This window comes from Oncorhynchus keta, chromosome 12, assembly GCF_023373465.1.
Source record: "Oncorhynchus keta strain PuntledgeMale-10-30-2019 chromosome 12, Oket_V2, whole genome shotgun sequence".
Classification (NCBI taxonomy): Eukaryota; Metazoa; Chordata; class Actinopteri; order Salmoniformes; family Salmonidae; genus Oncorhynchus; species Oncorhynchus keta.
In genome coordinates, this window is record NC_068432.1 from 39,467,506 (window position 1) to 39,485,965 (window position 18,460).

At 43.7% G+C, this 18,460-nt stretch overlaps 1 protein-coding gene across 1 annotated transcript in view; it reads right to left on the reverse strand.

Annotated features, from left to right (window-relative positions):
* Positions 1-1,925: 1,925 nt before the first annotated feature.
* The window catches only part of LOC118376712 (kinesin-like protein KIF2A), a 42,833-nt gene continuing 26,298 nt past the window's right edge, over positions 1,926-18,460 (reverse strand). The window contains exons 5-20 of the mRNA XM_035763461.2: positions 14,301-14,432; positions 13,665-13,765; positions 13,482-13,577; positions 13,314-13,371; positions 12,969-13,131; positions 12,139-12,229; positions 9,169-9,232; positions 8,963-9,054; positions 8,610-8,752; positions 8,147-8,462; positions 7,967-8,034; positions 7,590-7,721; positions 4,334-4,484; positions 3,916-4,017; positions 3,693-3,828; positions 1,926-3,551 (exon numbers count right to left, since the gene is read on the reverse strand). Coding sequence (XP_035619354.1) covers positions 3,466-3,551; positions 3,693-3,828; positions 3,916-4,017; positions 4,334-4,484; positions 7,590-7,721; positions 7,967-8,034; positions 8,147-8,462; positions 8,610-8,752; positions 8,963-9,054; positions 9,169-9,232; positions 12,139-12,229; positions 12,969-13,131; positions 13,314-13,371; positions 13,482-13,577; positions 13,665-13,765; positions 14,301-14,432 — 1,931 coding nt within the window. The 3' untranslated portion in view covers positions 1,926-3,465. The remainder of the gene's footprint in view (positions 3,552-3,692; positions 3,829-3,915; positions 4,018-4,333; positions 4,485-7,589; positions 7,722-7,966; positions 8,035-8,146; positions 8,463-8,609; positions 8,753-8,962; positions 9,055-9,168; positions 9,233-12,138; positions 12,230-12,968; positions 13,132-13,313; positions 13,372-13,481; positions 13,578-13,664; positions 13,766-14,300; positions 14,433-18,460) is intronic.

Here is an 18,460-nt window from a genome sequence, read left to right on the forward strand (position 1 = left end):
ACAGTTGCCCTGCACGACAGGAAGAGTGTAGAAAACGTAACAAGAAAGGACATTTCGCAGTTGAGCTGTGTGTAAACCAGGGATTAGATGAAATCTATGATGTCACCGAGAGAATATAATATATTATTTTTGGACAAATACACTCTATGGATTCAGTTGATGTTTGGTGACAGAATGTAAACGTGAAAGGTCAATAGATGACATTCAAGCTAGACTGGAGCAGCGGTGGCAGCCATCCCAGGCAGTCTCTTCTCCAAACAGGGAGATGGAGCGACAAAGAACCTGTGTGGACCAAGAAACTCACAGATACAGTAGTGTGGACAATTCAATGGCACTTTAGAGCACACGGGCAAAACAGTGAAACACAAAGTGTTTGTCATACCAGGCCTGGTTATCCCACTTCTAGATTTACCTACTCTACAAGACCTGCAGCTACTCAAACCAGTGAATGCCATACACCTAACAGCAGAGAACTGTATCCCAGAGTGTTCACAGGAGAAGGGAAACTGCAGGGGGAGTACAAGACAAAGTTGAAAGAGTCAGCCACACCCTTTGCCTTGTCGGTGCCTTGCCGTGTCCCACTACCCCTGTTGAAAAAAGTGTAGATATGACACATCTGAATGAGAATGTGTGTAGGGAAAACACATCCTACCCGCAGTGGATGAGATGATGGCCAAACTGTCAGGAGCAACAGTTTTCTCCAAGCTAGACGCTAGCAGGGTTCTGGCAGATCTCCCTACACAAAGACCCACACGCCACCTTCATGACACCTTTAGAAAGGCTAAATCAAAGCCATGACTGAGATGCCAGTGCCCAAAGACATAGCAGATATTCAACTCTTCATGGTGAACTACGTCGGCAAGTTCTCTCCAAACATTGCAGAACTGACAAAACCCACCAGGGACCTCCTGAAAGCTGACAATGACTGGATATGTGACAGCACACAGGGTTTGAGAAGCTTGAAAACAGAACTAAGTTCACTCACTGTCCTGACAAGCGTCTGCAGATGCATCCTCACATGGACTGGGTGGAGTCTTTTCCCAAATGCAACAGTCAGGTGAATGGAGGCCCATGGCCTTCATTTCACACATCATGACAGAGACAGAGCATAGATACGCTCAGATTGAGGAGGCGCTTGCTGCTACATGGGCCTGTGAGCATTTCCAGACTTACCTGCTAGGGTTGGACTTTGTGATCAGAACAGACCACAAGCCTTTGATTTCACTCCTGGGCACAAAAGCGCTGGATGACCTACCTCCTCGCATACTGAGATTCAGACTCCTATCGGATCATGTATGTCCCAGGCAAGAATCTGGTGACAGCTGATGCTCTCTCAAGAGCTCAGCTCCCAGGGGAGCCTACAGAGGATGACATTACATGGGGTCCCCGAGACTCTAGTAACAGAAAATGGGCCCCAGTTCTCAGCCTCTGAATTTGTTGTTTTTGCAAAAGAGTAAAACTTTGTGCATGTGACAAGTAGTCCATCTCAACTCAAATCCGAGTGGCCAGATCTCAAGTACTTTGAGGGAAAGAATAGGGAAATGAAGGACAAACAAGTTGCCTGGTACACCAGACGATGGAGAATGCAGGAACAACACGTCTGGATCAGGGACGTCCCCAGCAACACTTACTCCTTTTAAACCACAACTACAATTATGCATGAAAATACAATATGCAAACACAATTTTTTATGTTTTGGTCAATGTTTATTTTACATTGAAGAAAAAATTGTCTTAAGTGTAATTTATCGCACTGTTGAGGTGGGTGGGGTGGGGTACTTCCGTAAACAAATGTGTCATGAGAATTATTGTTGCATGTGGGATGTAAAACGAAATAAAATTGGTGTGATTGGAGATCATGGTCTCTACGGATGTCAATGTCTGAATAATTATTGTCAGAACAAGCATAGCAAAAGGTGCAGTATGTCCAGTCAGTCATGTGGTTCTTTATTCTTTACGCCAGGCAGCGTTACATCTGATGCACACATATATTATCATAAGGTACTGTAGTCAAGTCCCAGTTCCACCGCTGCAGCTAGAACCAAACTCAGTCCTCACTATACATCTATCTTCCCTTTATAAACAACTTTCAAATGGGATGGTGGGAGAAAACAGAGACTTTTTACAAGATTCATAGTACCAGGGGATCTCTTCAGTTAATAGCATATAGATTGCCTTGTAAACAGAATGGACAGGATACAACTGAGACTGGGCTTGTTAAGAGGCAGGTTGGTACATATAAATATTTATCCTGGCAAGAAACACATATAGCAGTCTTCTACAAGCTAGTCATTAGAAGCATTTGTAAGACAGTGTTTCCGAAAGATTTATTCTTTGGCGAGGCGCAACGCCCCCCCAAAAGCAACATCAGAAGGTTGAAGACACTGAACATTTCAAATCAGCCTTTTTAGATGTGGGGGGCAACAGTGCTGATCAGGCAGGCCACCTTGCCTAAGAAATGGTAGGAGGAAACACTGGAGGAGAACACGGTCCTAAAGAGTAATGGATTTATGTACAGTAGACACAGGAGGGTACAGTTAGATCAATGGAGGTTTATAGTACAATCAGAGCTGGTTTGTGCATGCATGCATCTGGTTGGCTCCCAGACCAACACCTGATCACTTCCTTAACCCATATAGGCTACATGATCAGAAGAGGTGGTCAGAAAGGTATTTCTTACTAAATCAGTGTTCGTTGCTCTTGGTCCTGGAGAGATGAATGCAGTGTGTGCAGGCTTACCCTAACACATCTTATTCAGCTGCTCACAGTTTAGTTGATTTCTTGAATCAGGTGTGTTAGTGCTGGGCTGGAAAGAAAGCCTGCACATACTACAACTCTCCAGGAGCAAGATCTAATGAAGTACTTCATAGTTACTCTAAATAAGTGATTTTAATCCCCCCCCCAAAAAAAGATCATATCTCACATTTTAATCTTATAAAAAGGTGCTTAAAATAAATCCTTCCGTCTTTTCTTTGTTTAAATGAGAAGCGGTCGATAGTCGTTACACCACACAGATACATTACCCATGTACATACAGTCTACAGGGGGATGGAAAGGAGAGGGAATCTGCCCTCGCTTTTACAGATGGATGGATGGATCATATTAACAAGCAGCAATGGGAGGAGCCTGTACATAGAAAATGGTGCAACACCTCATAATCCTTAAATCATAACTTACATTATAGCACTTTGTTCAGGTCTAAACAAGGGTATAAATCAGTTGCTTGTCAACAGTGGTTTCCGGATGTTTTGTGCTGTAAAGCCTTTCACTATACCCCTCTGGACAAATCAAACAATGCTTTATGCCAACACCCACATTTACAAATATACGACCATCGATCAGGGACAATTCACTTATGACATCAGTTATGTCATGCTTATGACAGTCTTAAGTATCCTTTACGCCAGAGGGTTCCAGTTAAGTGTTAGGATTAGTGTGTGTTTGTGTGTAGGTGTGTGTGACATGTCTAAAGAGCGCGAGGCCTCTTGGGGTTGATCTGTTTGCTTGCCTGCTCCTCTTCCTGGAGTGTAGAACGGAAACCCTTCACTTTGTCTGAGAGAGAAGGAGAGAAAGGAGGAGAAAAAGGAGGAGAGAAGGGATGCTAAGATAAAAATCAGAAAAATATACTTGCTAATTACTTGCAAATAATGTGACTTATTCTGATCTAGAATCAGTTATAGAATACCCCATTACCTCTGAGCTCAGTGAGGATGTCTATCTTTTGATCCAGGATCTGTTCTAGCTGCGTGGCGTAAGAGTCCACATCATAATCCACCTCTTCTGTCATCTCCAACAACACCTTCTCATCCTCCAGCCAACGGATAGACTCCTGCACCGGACACACACAGAGAATAAAAGACACACCCTGAATAATATGTGTGTATGTACTTGTGTGTGTTTGTATGTGTGTGTGTACCTGGAACACAGCTCGGTGGTCCTCCAGGACCTGTTCCTCCATCTCCACCAGCTGAGACACAGCCTCATGGAAGGTAAAGAGCTGAGGAGACACCTCCTCTTCCTGGGGAGAGAGAGGGGAGATAGATAGAGGAGAAGGAGAGAGAGAGAGAAAAAGGGATGAGAGGGAGGGGAAGGAGAAAGAAAGTAGATAGGGGGAGGGGAGAGAGCACAGGAGAGGGGAGAGATTAAGAGAGTCAGAGGGAGGGAGGGAGGTGTTATGCTGAATTATGAAATCATTCCTATATTGAAGAACCACACACATTTTATCTGACAGTAAAATAAACTGATATTCTTTCATTAGTTGAGAGAGGCAGATTAGAGTACTAGTCAGTACATAGAGAGGTGACTGTATGGAAAGAGTGTGCGTATGTTCTTACGTTCTGTTCACAGAGCAGTTTGAGGTCATCCCTCTGAGGTGAGCTGCCGACCCCCCACTGAGCCTCCAGGACTTCCAGCTGGGTGACGCTGTGACCTCCTCCCCCCCGCCCCTCCATCATCACCCCTGGGTCCACCGTTAGCTCCTTCACCCTGTCGACACACACACATTTTTGTCATTTAGCAGACGCTCTTATCCAGAGCGATTTACAGGATTAGGATTAAGTGCCTTGCTCTAGGGCACATTGACAGATTTTCCCCCTAGTAGGCTAAGGGATTAGAGCGCACACCACACTCACATTAGTAGGATTCAGTTTTCCCTGACCATGTGATCTGACTGATCTGATTGGTTAAAACAGTCAATGAACCAATGGCAATGAATGGACATCTTATTGGCAGACTCAACAGCCTTGGTTTTTCAAATGACTGCCTCGCCTGGTTCACCAACTACTTCTCTGATAGAGTTCAGTGTGTCAAATCGGAGGGCCTGTTGTCCAGACCTCTGGCAGTCTCTATGGAGGTACCACAGGGTTCAATTCACGGGCTAACTTTTTTCTCTGTATAAATCAATGAGGTCGCTCTTGCTGCTGGTGATTCTCTGATCCACCTCTACTCAGACAACACCATTCTGTATACTTCTGGCCCTTCTTTGGACACTGTGTTAACAAACCTCCAGACAAGCTTCAATGTCATACAACACTCCTTCCGTGGCCTCCAACTGCTCTTAAATGCAAGTAAAACTAAATGCATGCTCTTCAACTGATTGCTGCCCGCACATCTAGCATCACGACTCTGGACGGTTCGGACTTATGTAGACAACTACAAATACCTAGGTGTCTGGTTAGACTGGAAACTCTCCTTCCAGACTCCCATTACGCATCTCCAATCCTAAATTAAATGTAGAATCGGCTTCTTATTCCGTAAAACTGACTATCCTACCAATCCTTGACTTCGGCGATGCCATTTACAAAATAGCCTCCAACACTCTACTCAGCAAATTGGATGTAGTCTATCACAGTGCCATCCGTTTTGTCACCAAAGCCCCATATACAACCCACCACTGCAACCTGTATGCTCTCGTTGGCTGGCCATCGCTTCATATTCGTCACCAAACCCACTGGCTCCAGGTCATCTATAAATCTTTGCTAGGTAAAGCCCCGCCTTATCTCAGCTCACTGGTCAACATAGCAGCACCCACCCGTAGCATGCGCTCCAGCAGGTATATTTCGCTGGTCATCCCCAAAGCCAACTCCATCTTTGGCAGCCTTTCCTTCCAGTTCTCTGCTGCCAATGACTGGAATGAATTGCAAAAATCACTGAAGCTGGAGTCTTATATCTCCCTTACTAACTTTAAGCATCAGCTGTCAGAGCAGCTTATAGATCATTGCACCTGTACATAGCCCATCTGTACATAGCCCATCTGTACATAGCCCATCTGTACAAGGCCCATCTGTACATAGCCCATCTGTAAATAGCCCATCTGTACATAGCCCATCTGTAAATAGCCCACCCAACTACCTTATTCCCATATTATTTATGTTTTACTCCTTTGCACCCCAGTATCTCTACTTGCACATCTATCACTCCCGTGTTTAATTGCTAAATTGTAATTATATCGCAACTATGGCCTATTTTTTGCCATTCCTCCCTAATCTTACTACATTTGCAAACACTGTATATAGACTTTTCAATTGTGTTATTGACTGTATGTTTGTTTATCCCATGTGTAACTCTGTGTTGTTGTTTGTGTCTCGCTGCTTTGATTTATCTTGGCCAGGTCGCAGTTGTAAATGAGAACTTATAGCTCAACTGGTCTACCTGGTTAAATAAAGGTTAAATACAGTGCCTTGCGAAAGTATTCGGCCCCCTTGAACTTTGCGACCTTTTGCCACATTTCAGGCTTCAAACATAAAGATATAAAACTGTATTTTTTTGTGAAGAATCTCTAACAAGTGGGACACAATCACAAAGTGGAACGACATTTATTGGATATTTCAAACTTTTTTAACAAATCAAAAAATGAAAAATTGGGCGTGCAAAATTATTCAGCCCCCCTTAAGTTAATACTTTGTAGCGCCACCTTTTGCTGCGATTACAGCTGTAAGTCGCTTGGGGTACGTCTCTATCAGTTTTGCACATCGAGAGACTGAAATTTTTTCCCATTCCTCCTTGCAAAACAGCTCGAGCTCAGTGAGGTTGGATGGAGAGCATTTGTGAACAGCAGTTTTCAGTTCTTTCCACAGATTCTCGATTGGATTCAGGTCTGGACTTAGACTTGGCCATTCTAACACCTGGATATGTTTATTTTTGAACCATTCCATTGTAGATGTTGCTTTATGTTTTGGATCATTGTCTTATTGGAAGACAAATCTCCGTCCCAGTCTCAGGTCTTTTGCAGACTCCATCAGGTTTTCTTCCAGAATGGTCCTGTATTTGGCTCCATCCATCTTCCCATCAATTTTAACCATCTTCCCTGTCCCTGCTGAAGAAAAGCAGGCCCAAACCATGATGCTGTCACCACCATGTTTGACAGTGGGGATGGTGTGTTCAGGGTTTGATTTGTTAAAAAAGTTTGAAATATCCAATAAATGTCGTTCCACTTCATGATTGTGTCCCACTTGTTGTTGATTCTTCACAAAAAAATACAGTTTTATATCTTTATGTTTGAAGCCTGAAATGTGGCAAAAGGTCGCAGGGGGTTCAAGGGGGCCGAATACTTTCGCAAGGCACTGTATATATATGTTTTAACATTCTCAGGCACAAGAGTGAAGGACAAGCTGGGAATGAAAAACATTAAAAACAAAACACCGCTTCTGAAAGAAAGAGTTAAACATAGATGAAATGCAATAAATGAATGAAAGAGTAAAAGATATAATCATGCCACAACTGTTCTGACAAACTGAAACTGAATGACCAATGCTGGTTAAATAAATGATATAAAACAAGCTGTAAAACGTGAGGCCATGCAAGTTTGGAGCCATTCCTTACTAATATGGACACCAGACATAAGCAACCCTTAAGATGATGGTTAATAGAAAAGAAAGGGGTTAAAAAGGGAATGAAAGGAGTAGATAAAAGTTACCCCTGGTCCAGGATCAGATTGATATAATTTTTAATCACCTGATTGGCCTTATAGTTATTATACGGTTACAGTTAATTTGATCCTAGGTCTGTGTTTAGGGGTAACCTCTTCCTGGAGTGAAATGAGAGAGGACAGGTACATGATGGTAGCTAGTAGAAGTCGTAGAGAGGAGAGACCTGGTGGGAGAGTTGGGAAAGTCATCGTACTCGTAGGTGTTAGTGGGGGAGAGTTCAGCACGACCCCCACCTCCACCACCCTGCTGCTGGGAGAAGGGGATGTCTGACGGGCTGATCCCAAACTCCTTCACTCTGTTTAGAGAGGGGGAGAGAGACACACACAGATCGATGCACACACACAAGGTAGAGGATCTGGTCAGGATAAGGGTTAATGTTTTGACTCGTATCAAGAAGGGGGAGTGAGGAGAGGAAGAATATTCTGCAATGACAACTTGAATTAATTAAACTTCTCCCCATTGACTAACAGTCTTAGTAATTAGTAGTAGGTGAGATGTAGACAGTCTGTTAGGTTGAGATTAGGCAGGTGAATGTCTCACCTGTTGGCGTATCTCAGAGTGTTTAGAGTGTTTTCACAGGAAGCCATTCCAGGAGATATAGTGGCAATCTGTGGGGGGATTAGCAGTTGGTACATCATTAGAAAATCATTATCATAGGTGCTTTGTGGGTAAACAGCAAACCAGGCCAGTATGTGTTAAAGGAGGTGTATATTATGTCACCATGCATGTCCTGGAGTTCTCCCCGATGAAGGAGTCTCTGAGGACCTGGGTCAGCTTGCTGGCTCTGAACGGGGTGTGGGGCTTGTTCCGACCCAGAGCCCTGATACACTCCTTGAGTGCCAGCAGACTCTTGTTGATCTCAGCCCCCTCCAGGCGTGTCTGGCGGTCAGCGCTGGATGTGTCGGCACCCCTCTCGTTCCCCGCCAAGTCAATCAGCGAGAACTTGCCGTGCATCTTCCCTCGCCGCCGCAGAATGATCTGGAACACAGCGTGGCTACGGGACGAGTGGGCATTGGCCGAGGTCTGACCTGACGTCCTGGGAGAGAGATGTTGGAGAGAGAGATCGACAATAAACAGCAGGAAAAGAGACAAAATTAGGAGAAATTAGACAATAAAAAAAATATATTTTAGAACATAAAATGGCAATCTATTAAATAATCCCTCTCTTCCTCCGTGGTTTTACCTGCAGCTGTTTCCGACCTCTATGAGTTTGAGGACGTCTTCAGTACATTTGACGTCTCTCTCCTGCAGCCCCACCACCTGCACCTGCTGCTTCCCATCCTCCAGAACCCTCAGCTTGGCTTTCCGGTTCAGCAGGTCAAACACCTAGACAACCACAAGACAACACAACAACGTGGCCAGGTTAACACAACCACAACCACAACCATCCTCCAGCACACGCAGCTTGGCTTTATGTTCATACAAGTAGGTCAAACTCTTAAATAACTACAACCACAAGATAACCATACGCGGTCATATAAACACGGTCAACACATCCTCCAGGGGGTTTGAAGATATATTGGTCACTTCACTTGCCTTCCCGCTGTAGATCTCAAAAAAGGTGGCGAAGACATTGAGGTCTAACTTCTTGTAGTTTGGCTTCTTCAGCATGAGAAACACATCTCTCGCTGCACAGAGAGAAAAGGGTTTCACTGAAGAGACAACTTTACACAGAAGGAACACATTTTAACTCAAGAAAAGCAACTTTATCCGTAGAGAGAGATATGGTGTAGTGTTCATACCAGCCAGCGCGTAGACTCCTTTAGAACAGTCCTGGTTCTTCCCAGAGAAGTCTCCTCCCATTGTCTGAAAGGGAAAGGGGTTGAGTCTCCTCTCAAACAAAGGCAATGTGACAAAAAAAGAAAGACTAGAAAGTGTGTGATAACAAACATACAGTATATGCTTTAACAAGTTCGGCCAGACAAAATGTATATATTTTTAAAACCTTTTACTGCCGTGGGCAAAATCAGGGTCACACAGTGTGTTTCTTGGTAGCCTTAAACACATTTGATACTTAATAAAATGCAATAATGTTTATTAATTCTGAAATTCTGAAAAATATAAATAATATTCCACCCATGAGGCCACTAGAGTGCGATTTGGTCATCTGACTGCAGGTAAGCCCAGCGTCACATAAAAACAACGATAAAGAAGGGTTAAATAAAGACTTCAAGGTGAATAGAAGCTGAAGCAGCTTTATTACAGTAGTAGACTGCTATATATTTCAGATAGCACATCCATTATAAAAAACTATGTCTCCAGAAAATGTCTAAAACTCAGCCGGGACATATCCAACTGCTGACAGCAATTCTTTACCACTCGGCCATCAGATTTGCCACCAATGCTCCTTATAGGACACATCACTGCACTCTATACTCCTCTGTAAACTGGTCATCTCTGTATACCCGTCGCAAGACCCACTGGTTGATGCTTATTTATAAAACCCTCTTAGGCCTCACTCCCCCCTATCTGAGATATCTACTGCAGCCGTCATCCTCCACATACAACACCCGTTCTGCCAGTCACATTCTGTTAAATGTCCCAAAAGCACACACATCCCCGGGTCGCTCGTCTTTTCAGTTCGCTGCAGCTTACGACTGGAACGAGCTGCAACAAACACTCAAACTGGACAGTTTTATCTCCATCTCTTCACTCAAAGACTCAATCATGGACACTCTTACTGACAGTTGTGGCTGCTTTGTGTGATGTATTGTTGGCTCTACCTTCTTGCCCTTTGTGCTGTTGTCTGTGCCAAATAGTGTTTGCACAATGGCTGCTACCATGTTGTGCTGCTGCCATGTTGTATTGCTACCATGCTGTGTTGTCATGTGTTGCTGCCTTGTTATGTTATTGTCTTAGGCCTCCCTTTATGGTGTTACGGTGTTGTGGTGCTCTATTTTTATTTTTAATCCCAGCCTTTTGGTAGGCCGTCATTGTAAATAAAAATGTGTTCTTAACCTCTTTAACCTATGGGGGCGCTGTGTCATTATTGGATAAAAAGACGTGCCCATTTTAAGCGCAATATTTCGTCACGAAAAGATGCTCGAATATGCATGGAATTGACAGCCTTGGAAAGACACAACTCTGACGTCTCCAAAACGGCAAAGATATTATCTGTGCGTGCCCCAACTAATGTAACAGGCGAAACCAAGATGATGTTTCATACAGGAAATGCCCCGGATTCTGAAGGCGCTGTGTTCCAATGTCTCCTTATATGGCTGTGAATGCGCCAGGAATGAGCCTGCGCTTTCTGTATATTCCCCGAGGTGTCTGCAGCATTGTGACGTGTTTGTAGGCATATCATTGGAAGATTGACCATAAGAGACTATATTTACCTGGTGTCCTGCCCGGTGTCCTGTGTGCATAATCAGTAAGTCCATGCGCGTTCCATTTCTTCAGAATTGAAAGTAAACTGCCACGATGGATTTTATCGTCGATAGATATGTGAAAAACACATTGAGGATTGATTCTAAACATCGTTTGCCATGTTTCTGTCGATATTATGGAGTTAATTTGGAAAAAAGTTTGCGTTTTAATGACTTTTTTTTTTTTTTTCCCCTTACCCAAACGCGATGAACAAAACGGAGCGATTAGTCGACACAAATAATATTTTTTGTAAAAACGGAACATTTGCTATCTAACAGAGTCTCCTCATTGAAAACATCTGAAGTTCTTCAAAGGTAAATTATTTTATTTGAATGCTTTTATGGTTTTTGTGGAAAATGTTGCATGCCGAATGCTAATGCTAAATGGTACGTTAGCCATCAATACTGTTACACAAATGCTTGTTTTGCAATGATTGAGAAGCATATTTTGAAAATCTGAGATGACAGTGTTGTTAACAAAAGGCTAAGCTTGAGAGCAAATAGATTAATTTCATTTAATTTGCGATTTTCATGAATAGTTAACGTTGTGTTATGCTAATGAGCTTGCTGATAGATTTACACAATCCTGGATACAGGGTTTTTTTCGTAGCTAAACGTGACGCAGAAAACGGAGCGATTTGTCCTAAACAAATAATCTTTCAGGAAAAACTGAACATTTGCTATCTGAGAGTCTCCTCATTGAAAACATCTGAAGTTCTTCAAAGGTAAATGATTTTATTTGAATGCTTTTATGGTTTTGGTGGAAAATGTTGCATGCTGAATGCTAATGCTAAATGGTACGTTAGCCATCAATACTGTTACACAAATGCTTGTTTTGCAATGGTTGAGAAGCATATTTTGAAAATCTGAGATGACAATGTTGTTAACAAAAGGCTAAGCTTGAGAGCAAATAGATTAATTTAATTTCATTTGCGATTTTCATGAATAGTTAACGTTGCGTTATGGTAATGAGCTTGAGGCTGTAGTCACGATACCGGATCCGGGATGGCTCGACGCAAGAAGTTAACTGACTTGCCTAGTTAAATAAAGGTTCAATAAAATAAATAAATACATGTATTTAATAAAAGGGGTAACATGACCAGGACCCAAACTTTAGTCCCTGTGACTGTCATTCCAAAACTATTATACCAAAAGTGTAAAATATTTTGTTGTACTAAGGTTGTTTAGTATTTTTGTAAGTGGCTCAAATAGTATTTCATTTTAATTTGTTTTTATCTTTTATTAGCTTGCCTCACTTTTCAAAAAATGTAATCCGTTAAACAGTAAATAAACTTTGTAAGGCCTTAGCATTAAACATCCAACACACACGGAAAGTGTTCAACTCACATGTGTTTTCCCACTTCCTGTCTGTCCATAGGCGAAGCAGGTGGCCATGCCCCTCTCAAAGATGGTCTCAACCAGTGGCCGGGCAGTGAACCTTGGGAACGAGGGAAGAAATGCTTTAGATAGGTCAACCAAATCACAGTAAAGATCATTTAAAATTACAATATTATACAGTACCAGTCAAAAGTTTTAGAACACCTACTCATTCAAGGGTTTTTCTTTATTTTTACTATTTTCTACATTGTAGAATAATAGTGAAGACATCAAAACTATGAAATAACACGTATGGAATCATGAAGTAACCCAAAAAATATATTTTACATTTGAGATTCTTCAAATAGCCACCCTTTGCCTTGATTACAGATTTGCACACTCTTGGCATTCTCTCAACCAGCTTCATGAGGTAGTCACCTGGAAGGTATTTCAATTACCTTCTTAAAAGTTAATTTGTGGAATTTCTTTCCCGCTTAATGCGTTTGAGCCAATCAGTTGTGTGGTGACAAGGTAGTGGGGTATACAGAAGATAACACTATTTGGTAAAACACCAAGTACATATTATGGCAAGAACAGCTCAAATAAGCAAAGAGAAACGACAGTCCATCATTACCTTCTTCAAGTGCAGTTGCAAAAACCATCAAGCGCTATGATGAAACTGGCTCTCACAATGTAGAAAATAGTAAAAACAAAGAAAAACCCTTGAATGAGGTGTTGTAAAACTTTTGACCGGTAGTGTACTTTGGAATAAATGATGCATTTATCTTAATGGAAGATTTGACTCATACACACAAGAATTTGGCCCAGTTCACACGATTCTTTTTGTTCTTGAAATGTACCTGTAGACCATGTCGTTGTCGGTGCTGTCGTCAAAGGCGTAGTCGAAGCGGAAGGTCTGGTTCTCCAGGTACCTGGTCAGGTCAACCTTCTGCTTGGGCTCATGGACCATCACCACGTCCTTACTGGGGATGGTGATCACATCCAGGTCCTTCATCGTCAACTCTGAGGGGTGAGGCGAAAAGGAGTTCTGAATAACCCACTTTTGAAATAGAAAGAATGTTCTCAAGTGAAAGAGTGAGGAGTGTGATGCTTACGATGCTGTTAAATCTCTGCATGTAAAAGACCATCTGACCATGAAACAGTTGGGTGTGCCTGTGTTGGATTTATGAAATTCTGATACTTACCTTTTTTATTGAGGGGCCGTGCTCGTACACACACACATATCCTGTGCTCCTCATCGATCTGAAAGGTGAAACAATATCATACGTACAAGATGTGATTCAGCGAGCGGCGAATGAAGTCGTGTCACCACTCTATCTATGAAAGTAGATCTACAGCTAACATATACATACCAGATCAGCAGTGGTTAGAGGCCTGTAGTCAAGACTGGCTCTGAAGTCTCTGATCATACACATGATCTCATAGTTTGGTACAGTCACATCTACCTCCTGGGAGAGAATGGCACACGGTTAAAAGTGTGTGTGTGTGTGTGTTGGTGTGTGTGTGACGGTGTGTTTTCGTGTGTGTGACCCTGCCTGTGCTTTCTTCTCTCTCAGCTCCTGTTGTTGTAGTCGCCTCCTCTCTCTCTTCTCCTGCAGTTTCTCCACCTCCTTCACACAGTTGGATTTCCGCCGCGCTGAAACAGTTCAGAGAAGACAATAATCAAAAATAATCTAGTACAAACGTAGAATAGTGATCCATTTTGTTTGTACCGTCTGTCCTTTTTCAATACACTTCAACGCTCTTTAGAGGCAAATGCACAAGACAAGCAAAAGATAAAAGCATGAGCGCTAAAGCAACACATTCAAAAACATTGCAATAAAAGTGAAGCCCACCCCTCCAGGATAGTGGATATACAGAGAGAAATTACAACAGCTCAGTGAAAGAGCTATTCTCTGGCTGCCTCTCTGTTCTTTCAGCAGTACAGCATGGCTAATAGGCCTATCAGTGTCTTTCTGCCTGGGAACATTATATCACTGGTCATGTGTCCCATCGTAACCCACCAGGGGGAACAACACATCTCAACACACAGCAGAGAGCTCTGAAACCAGGGTTTACACTAATAGGAAATGAAAACGACTGGCCGTTAGCATGGCAATGTATTTAGCAATAACCAGGACTATTTAGCAATACTCAGCTGGAGTGTGTGTATGTGTATGTGTGTGTATTACCGTTCTGCTGTTGTTGTAGTGTCATCTGCTGTGTCTGTAGGGTTGTGAGTGCTGCAGGTGGGGGTGGTTCTGGTTGGCTTTGCTGGTGCTGTATTTGACTGGGTCTGGCTCGCGTAGTCCCTACTGCTGCAGCTGGAGGCACACAACATTATTCACAATACAGTTCAGTCATTGTTAGTACATTGTTTAGTAAATGCACATTGAGCACATCCCATATTATCTTTGGACACAACGCTTTCATCTCGTTTAATTGTATGTATTATAAATTCAGAATATGAGTAATGACTGTCACATATCTGCAGTGTCATCAACAGGTTATTATCTCTTTTCAATTACTAAGCTAGCTATCTCTCCCCAGACCCTCTCTCTCCTTTCTATTGCTAAGCTAGCTATCTCTCCCCAGACCCTCTCTCTCCTTTCTATTGCTAAGCTAGCTATCTCTCCCCAGACCCTCTCTCTCCTTTCTATTACTAAGCTAGCTATCTCTCCCCAGACCCTCTCTCTCCTTTCTATTGCTAAGCTAGCTAATCTCTCCCCAGACCCTCTCTCTCCTTTCTATTGCTAAGCTAGCTATCTCTCCCCAGACCCTCTCTCTCCTTTCTATTGCTAAGCTACCTATCTCTCCCCATACCCTCTCTCTCCTTTCTATTGCTAAGCTAGCTATCTCTCCCCAGACCCTCTCTCTCCTTTCTATTGCTAAGCTACCTATCTCTCCCCATACCCTCTCTCTCCTTTCTATTGCTAAGCTAGCTATCTCTCCCCAGACCCTCTCTCTCCTTTCCATTACTAAGCTAGCTATCTCTCCCCAGACCCTCTCTCTCCTTTCTATTGCTAAGCTAGCTCTCTCCCCAGAACCTCACTTTCTCTCTCTCCTTTCCATTACTAAGCTAGCTATCTCTCCCCAGACCCTCTCTCTCCTTTCCATTACTAAGCTAGCTATCTCTCCCCAGACCCTGTCTCTCCTTTCTATTACTAAGCTAGCTATCTCTCCCCAGAACCTCACTTTCTCTCTCTCCTTTCCATTACTAAGCTAGCTATCTCTCCCCAGACCCTCTCTCTCCTTTCCATTACTAAGCTAGCTATCTCTCCCCAGACCCTCTCTCTCCTTTCCATTACTAAGTTAGCTATCTCACCCCAGACCCTCTCTCTCTCCTTTCCATTACTAAGCTAGCTATCACTCCCCACTCTCTCTCTCTCTCCTTTCCATTACTAAGTTAGCTATCTCTCCCCAGACCCTCTCTCTCCTTTCCATTACTAAGTTAGCTATCTCTCCCCAGACCCTCTCTCTCCTTTCTATTGCTAAGCTAGCTATCTCTCCCCAGACCCTCTCTCTCCTTTCTATTACTAAGCTAGCTATCTCTCCCCAGACCCTCTCTCTCCTTTCCATTACTAAGCTAGCTATCTCTCCCCAGACCCTGTCTCTCCTTTCTATTACTAAGCTAGCTATCTCTCCCCAGAACCTCACTTTCTCTCTCTCCTTTCCATTACTAAGCCAGCTATCTCTCCCCAGACCCTCTCTCTCCTTTCCATTACTAAGCTAGCTATCTCTCCCCAGACCCTCTCTCTCCTTTCCATTACTAAGTTAGCTATCTCACCCCAGACCCTCTCTCTCTCCTTTCCATTACTAAGCTAGCTATCACTCCCCACTCTCTCTCTCTCTCTCTCTCTCTCTCCTTTCCATTACTAAGTTAGCTATCTCACCCCAGACCCTCTCTCTCTCCTTTCCATTACTAAGCTAGCTATCTCTCCCCAGACCCTCGCTTTCTCTCTCCTTTCCATTACTAAGCTAGCTATCTCTCCCCAGACCCTCTCTCTCCTTTCCATTACTAAGCTACCTATCTCTCCCCAGACCCTCTCTCTCCTTTCCATTACTAAGCTATCTATCTCTCCACAGACCCTCTCTCTCCTTTCTATTACTAAGCTAGCTATCTCTCCCCAGACCCTCTCTCTCCTTTCTATTGCTAAGCTAGCTATCTCTCCCCAGACCCTCTCTCTCCTTTCTATTACTAAGCGAGCTATCTCTCCCCAGACCCTCTCTCTCCTTTCCATTACTAAGCTAGCTATCTCTCCCCAGACCCTCTCTCTCCTTTCTATTGCTAAGCTATCTATCTCTCCCCAGAACCTCACTTTCTCTCTCTCCTTTCCATTACTAAGCTAGCTATCTCTCCCCAGACCCTCTCTCTCCTTTCCATTACTAACCTAGCTATCCCTCCCCAGACCCTCTCTCTCCTTTCCATTACTAAGTTAGCTATCTCACCCCAGACTCTCTCTCTCTCCTTTCCATTACTAAGCTAGCTATCTTTCCCCAGACCCTCGCTTTCTCTCTCCTTTCCATTACTAAGCTAGCTATCTCTCCTCAGACCCTCTCTCTCCTTTCCATTACTAAGTTAGCTATCACTCCCCACTCTCTCTCTCTCTCCTTTCCATTACTAAGCTACCTATCTCTCCCCAGGCCCTCTCTCTCCTTTCCATTACTAAGCTAGCTATCACTCCCCAGACCCTCTCTCTCCTTTCTATTACTAAGCTTGCTATCACTCCCCACTCTCTCTCTCTCATTTCCATTACTAAGTTACCTATCTCTCCCCATACCCTCTCTCTCCTTTCCATTACTAAGTTACCTATCTCTCCCCAGACCCTCTCTCTCCTTTCCATTACTAAGCTATCTATCACTCCCCAGACCCCTCTCTCCTTTCAATTACTAAGTTACCTATCTCTCCCCAGACCCTCTCTCCTTTCCATTACTAAGCTAGCTATCACTCCCCAGACCCTCTCTCTCCTTTCCATTACTAAGCTAGCTATCTCTCCCCAGGCCCTCTCTCTCCTTTCCATTACTAAGCTACCTATCACTCCCCAGACCCTCTCTCTCCCTTCCATTACTAAGCTATCTATCACTCCCCAGACCCTCTCTCTTCTTTCCATTACTAAGCTAGCTATCTCTCCCCAGACCCTCTCTCTCCTTTCAATTACTAAGCTAGCTATCTCTCCCCATACCCTCTCTCTCCTTTCCATTACTAAGCTACCTATCACTCCCCAGACCCTCTCTCTCCTTTCCATTACTAAGCTAGCTATCACTCCCCACTCTCTCTCCTTTCCATTACTAAGCTAGCTATCACTCCCCACTCTCTCTCCTTTCCATTACTAAGCTAGCTATCTCTCCCCAGACCCTCTCTCTCCTTTCCATTACTAAGCTACCTATCACTCCCCAGACCCTGTCTCTCCTTTCCATTACTAAGCTATCTATCACTCCCCAGACCCTCTCTCTCCTTTCCATTACTAAGCTAGCTATCTCTCCCCAGACCCTCTCTCTCCTTTCCATTACTAAGCTATCTATCTCTCCCCAGACCCTCTCCTCCTTCCATTACTAAGCTAGCTATCACTCCCCACTCTCTCTCCTTTCCATTACTAAGCTAGCTATCACTCCCCACTCTCTCTCCTTTCCATTACTAAGCTAGCTATCACTCCCCAGACCCTCTCTCTCCTTTCCATTACTAAGCTAGCTATCTCTCCCCAGACCCTCTCTCTCCTTTCCATTACTAAGCTATCTATCTCTCCCAGACCCCCTCTCTCCTTTCCATTACTAAGTTACCTATCTCTCCCCAGACCCTCTCTCTCCTTTCCATTACTAAGCTAGCTATCACTCCCCAGACCCTCTCTCTCCTTTCCATTACTAAGCTAGCTATCTCTCCCCAGGCCCTCTCTCTCCTTTCCATTACTAAGCTACCTATCTCTCCCCAGGCCCTCTCTCTCCTTTCCATTACTAAGCTAGCTATCTCTCCCCATACCCTCTCTCTCCTTTCCATTACTAAGCTAGTTATCACTCCCCACTCTCTCTCCTTTCCATTACTAAGCTAGCTATCACTCCCCACTCTCTCTCCTTTCCATTACTAAGCTAGCTATCTCTCCCCAGACCCTCTCTCTCCTTTCCATTACTAAGCTATCTCTCCCAGACCCCCTCTCTCCTTTCCATTACTACGTTACCTATCTCTCCCCAGACCCTCTCTCTCCTTTCCATTACTAAGCTAGCTATCACTCCCCAGACCCTCTCTCTCCTTTCCATTACTAAGCTAGCTATCTCTCCCCAGGCCCTCTCTCTCCTTTCCATTACTAAGCTAGCTATCTCACCCCAGACCCTCTCTCTCTCCTTTCCATTACTAAGCTAT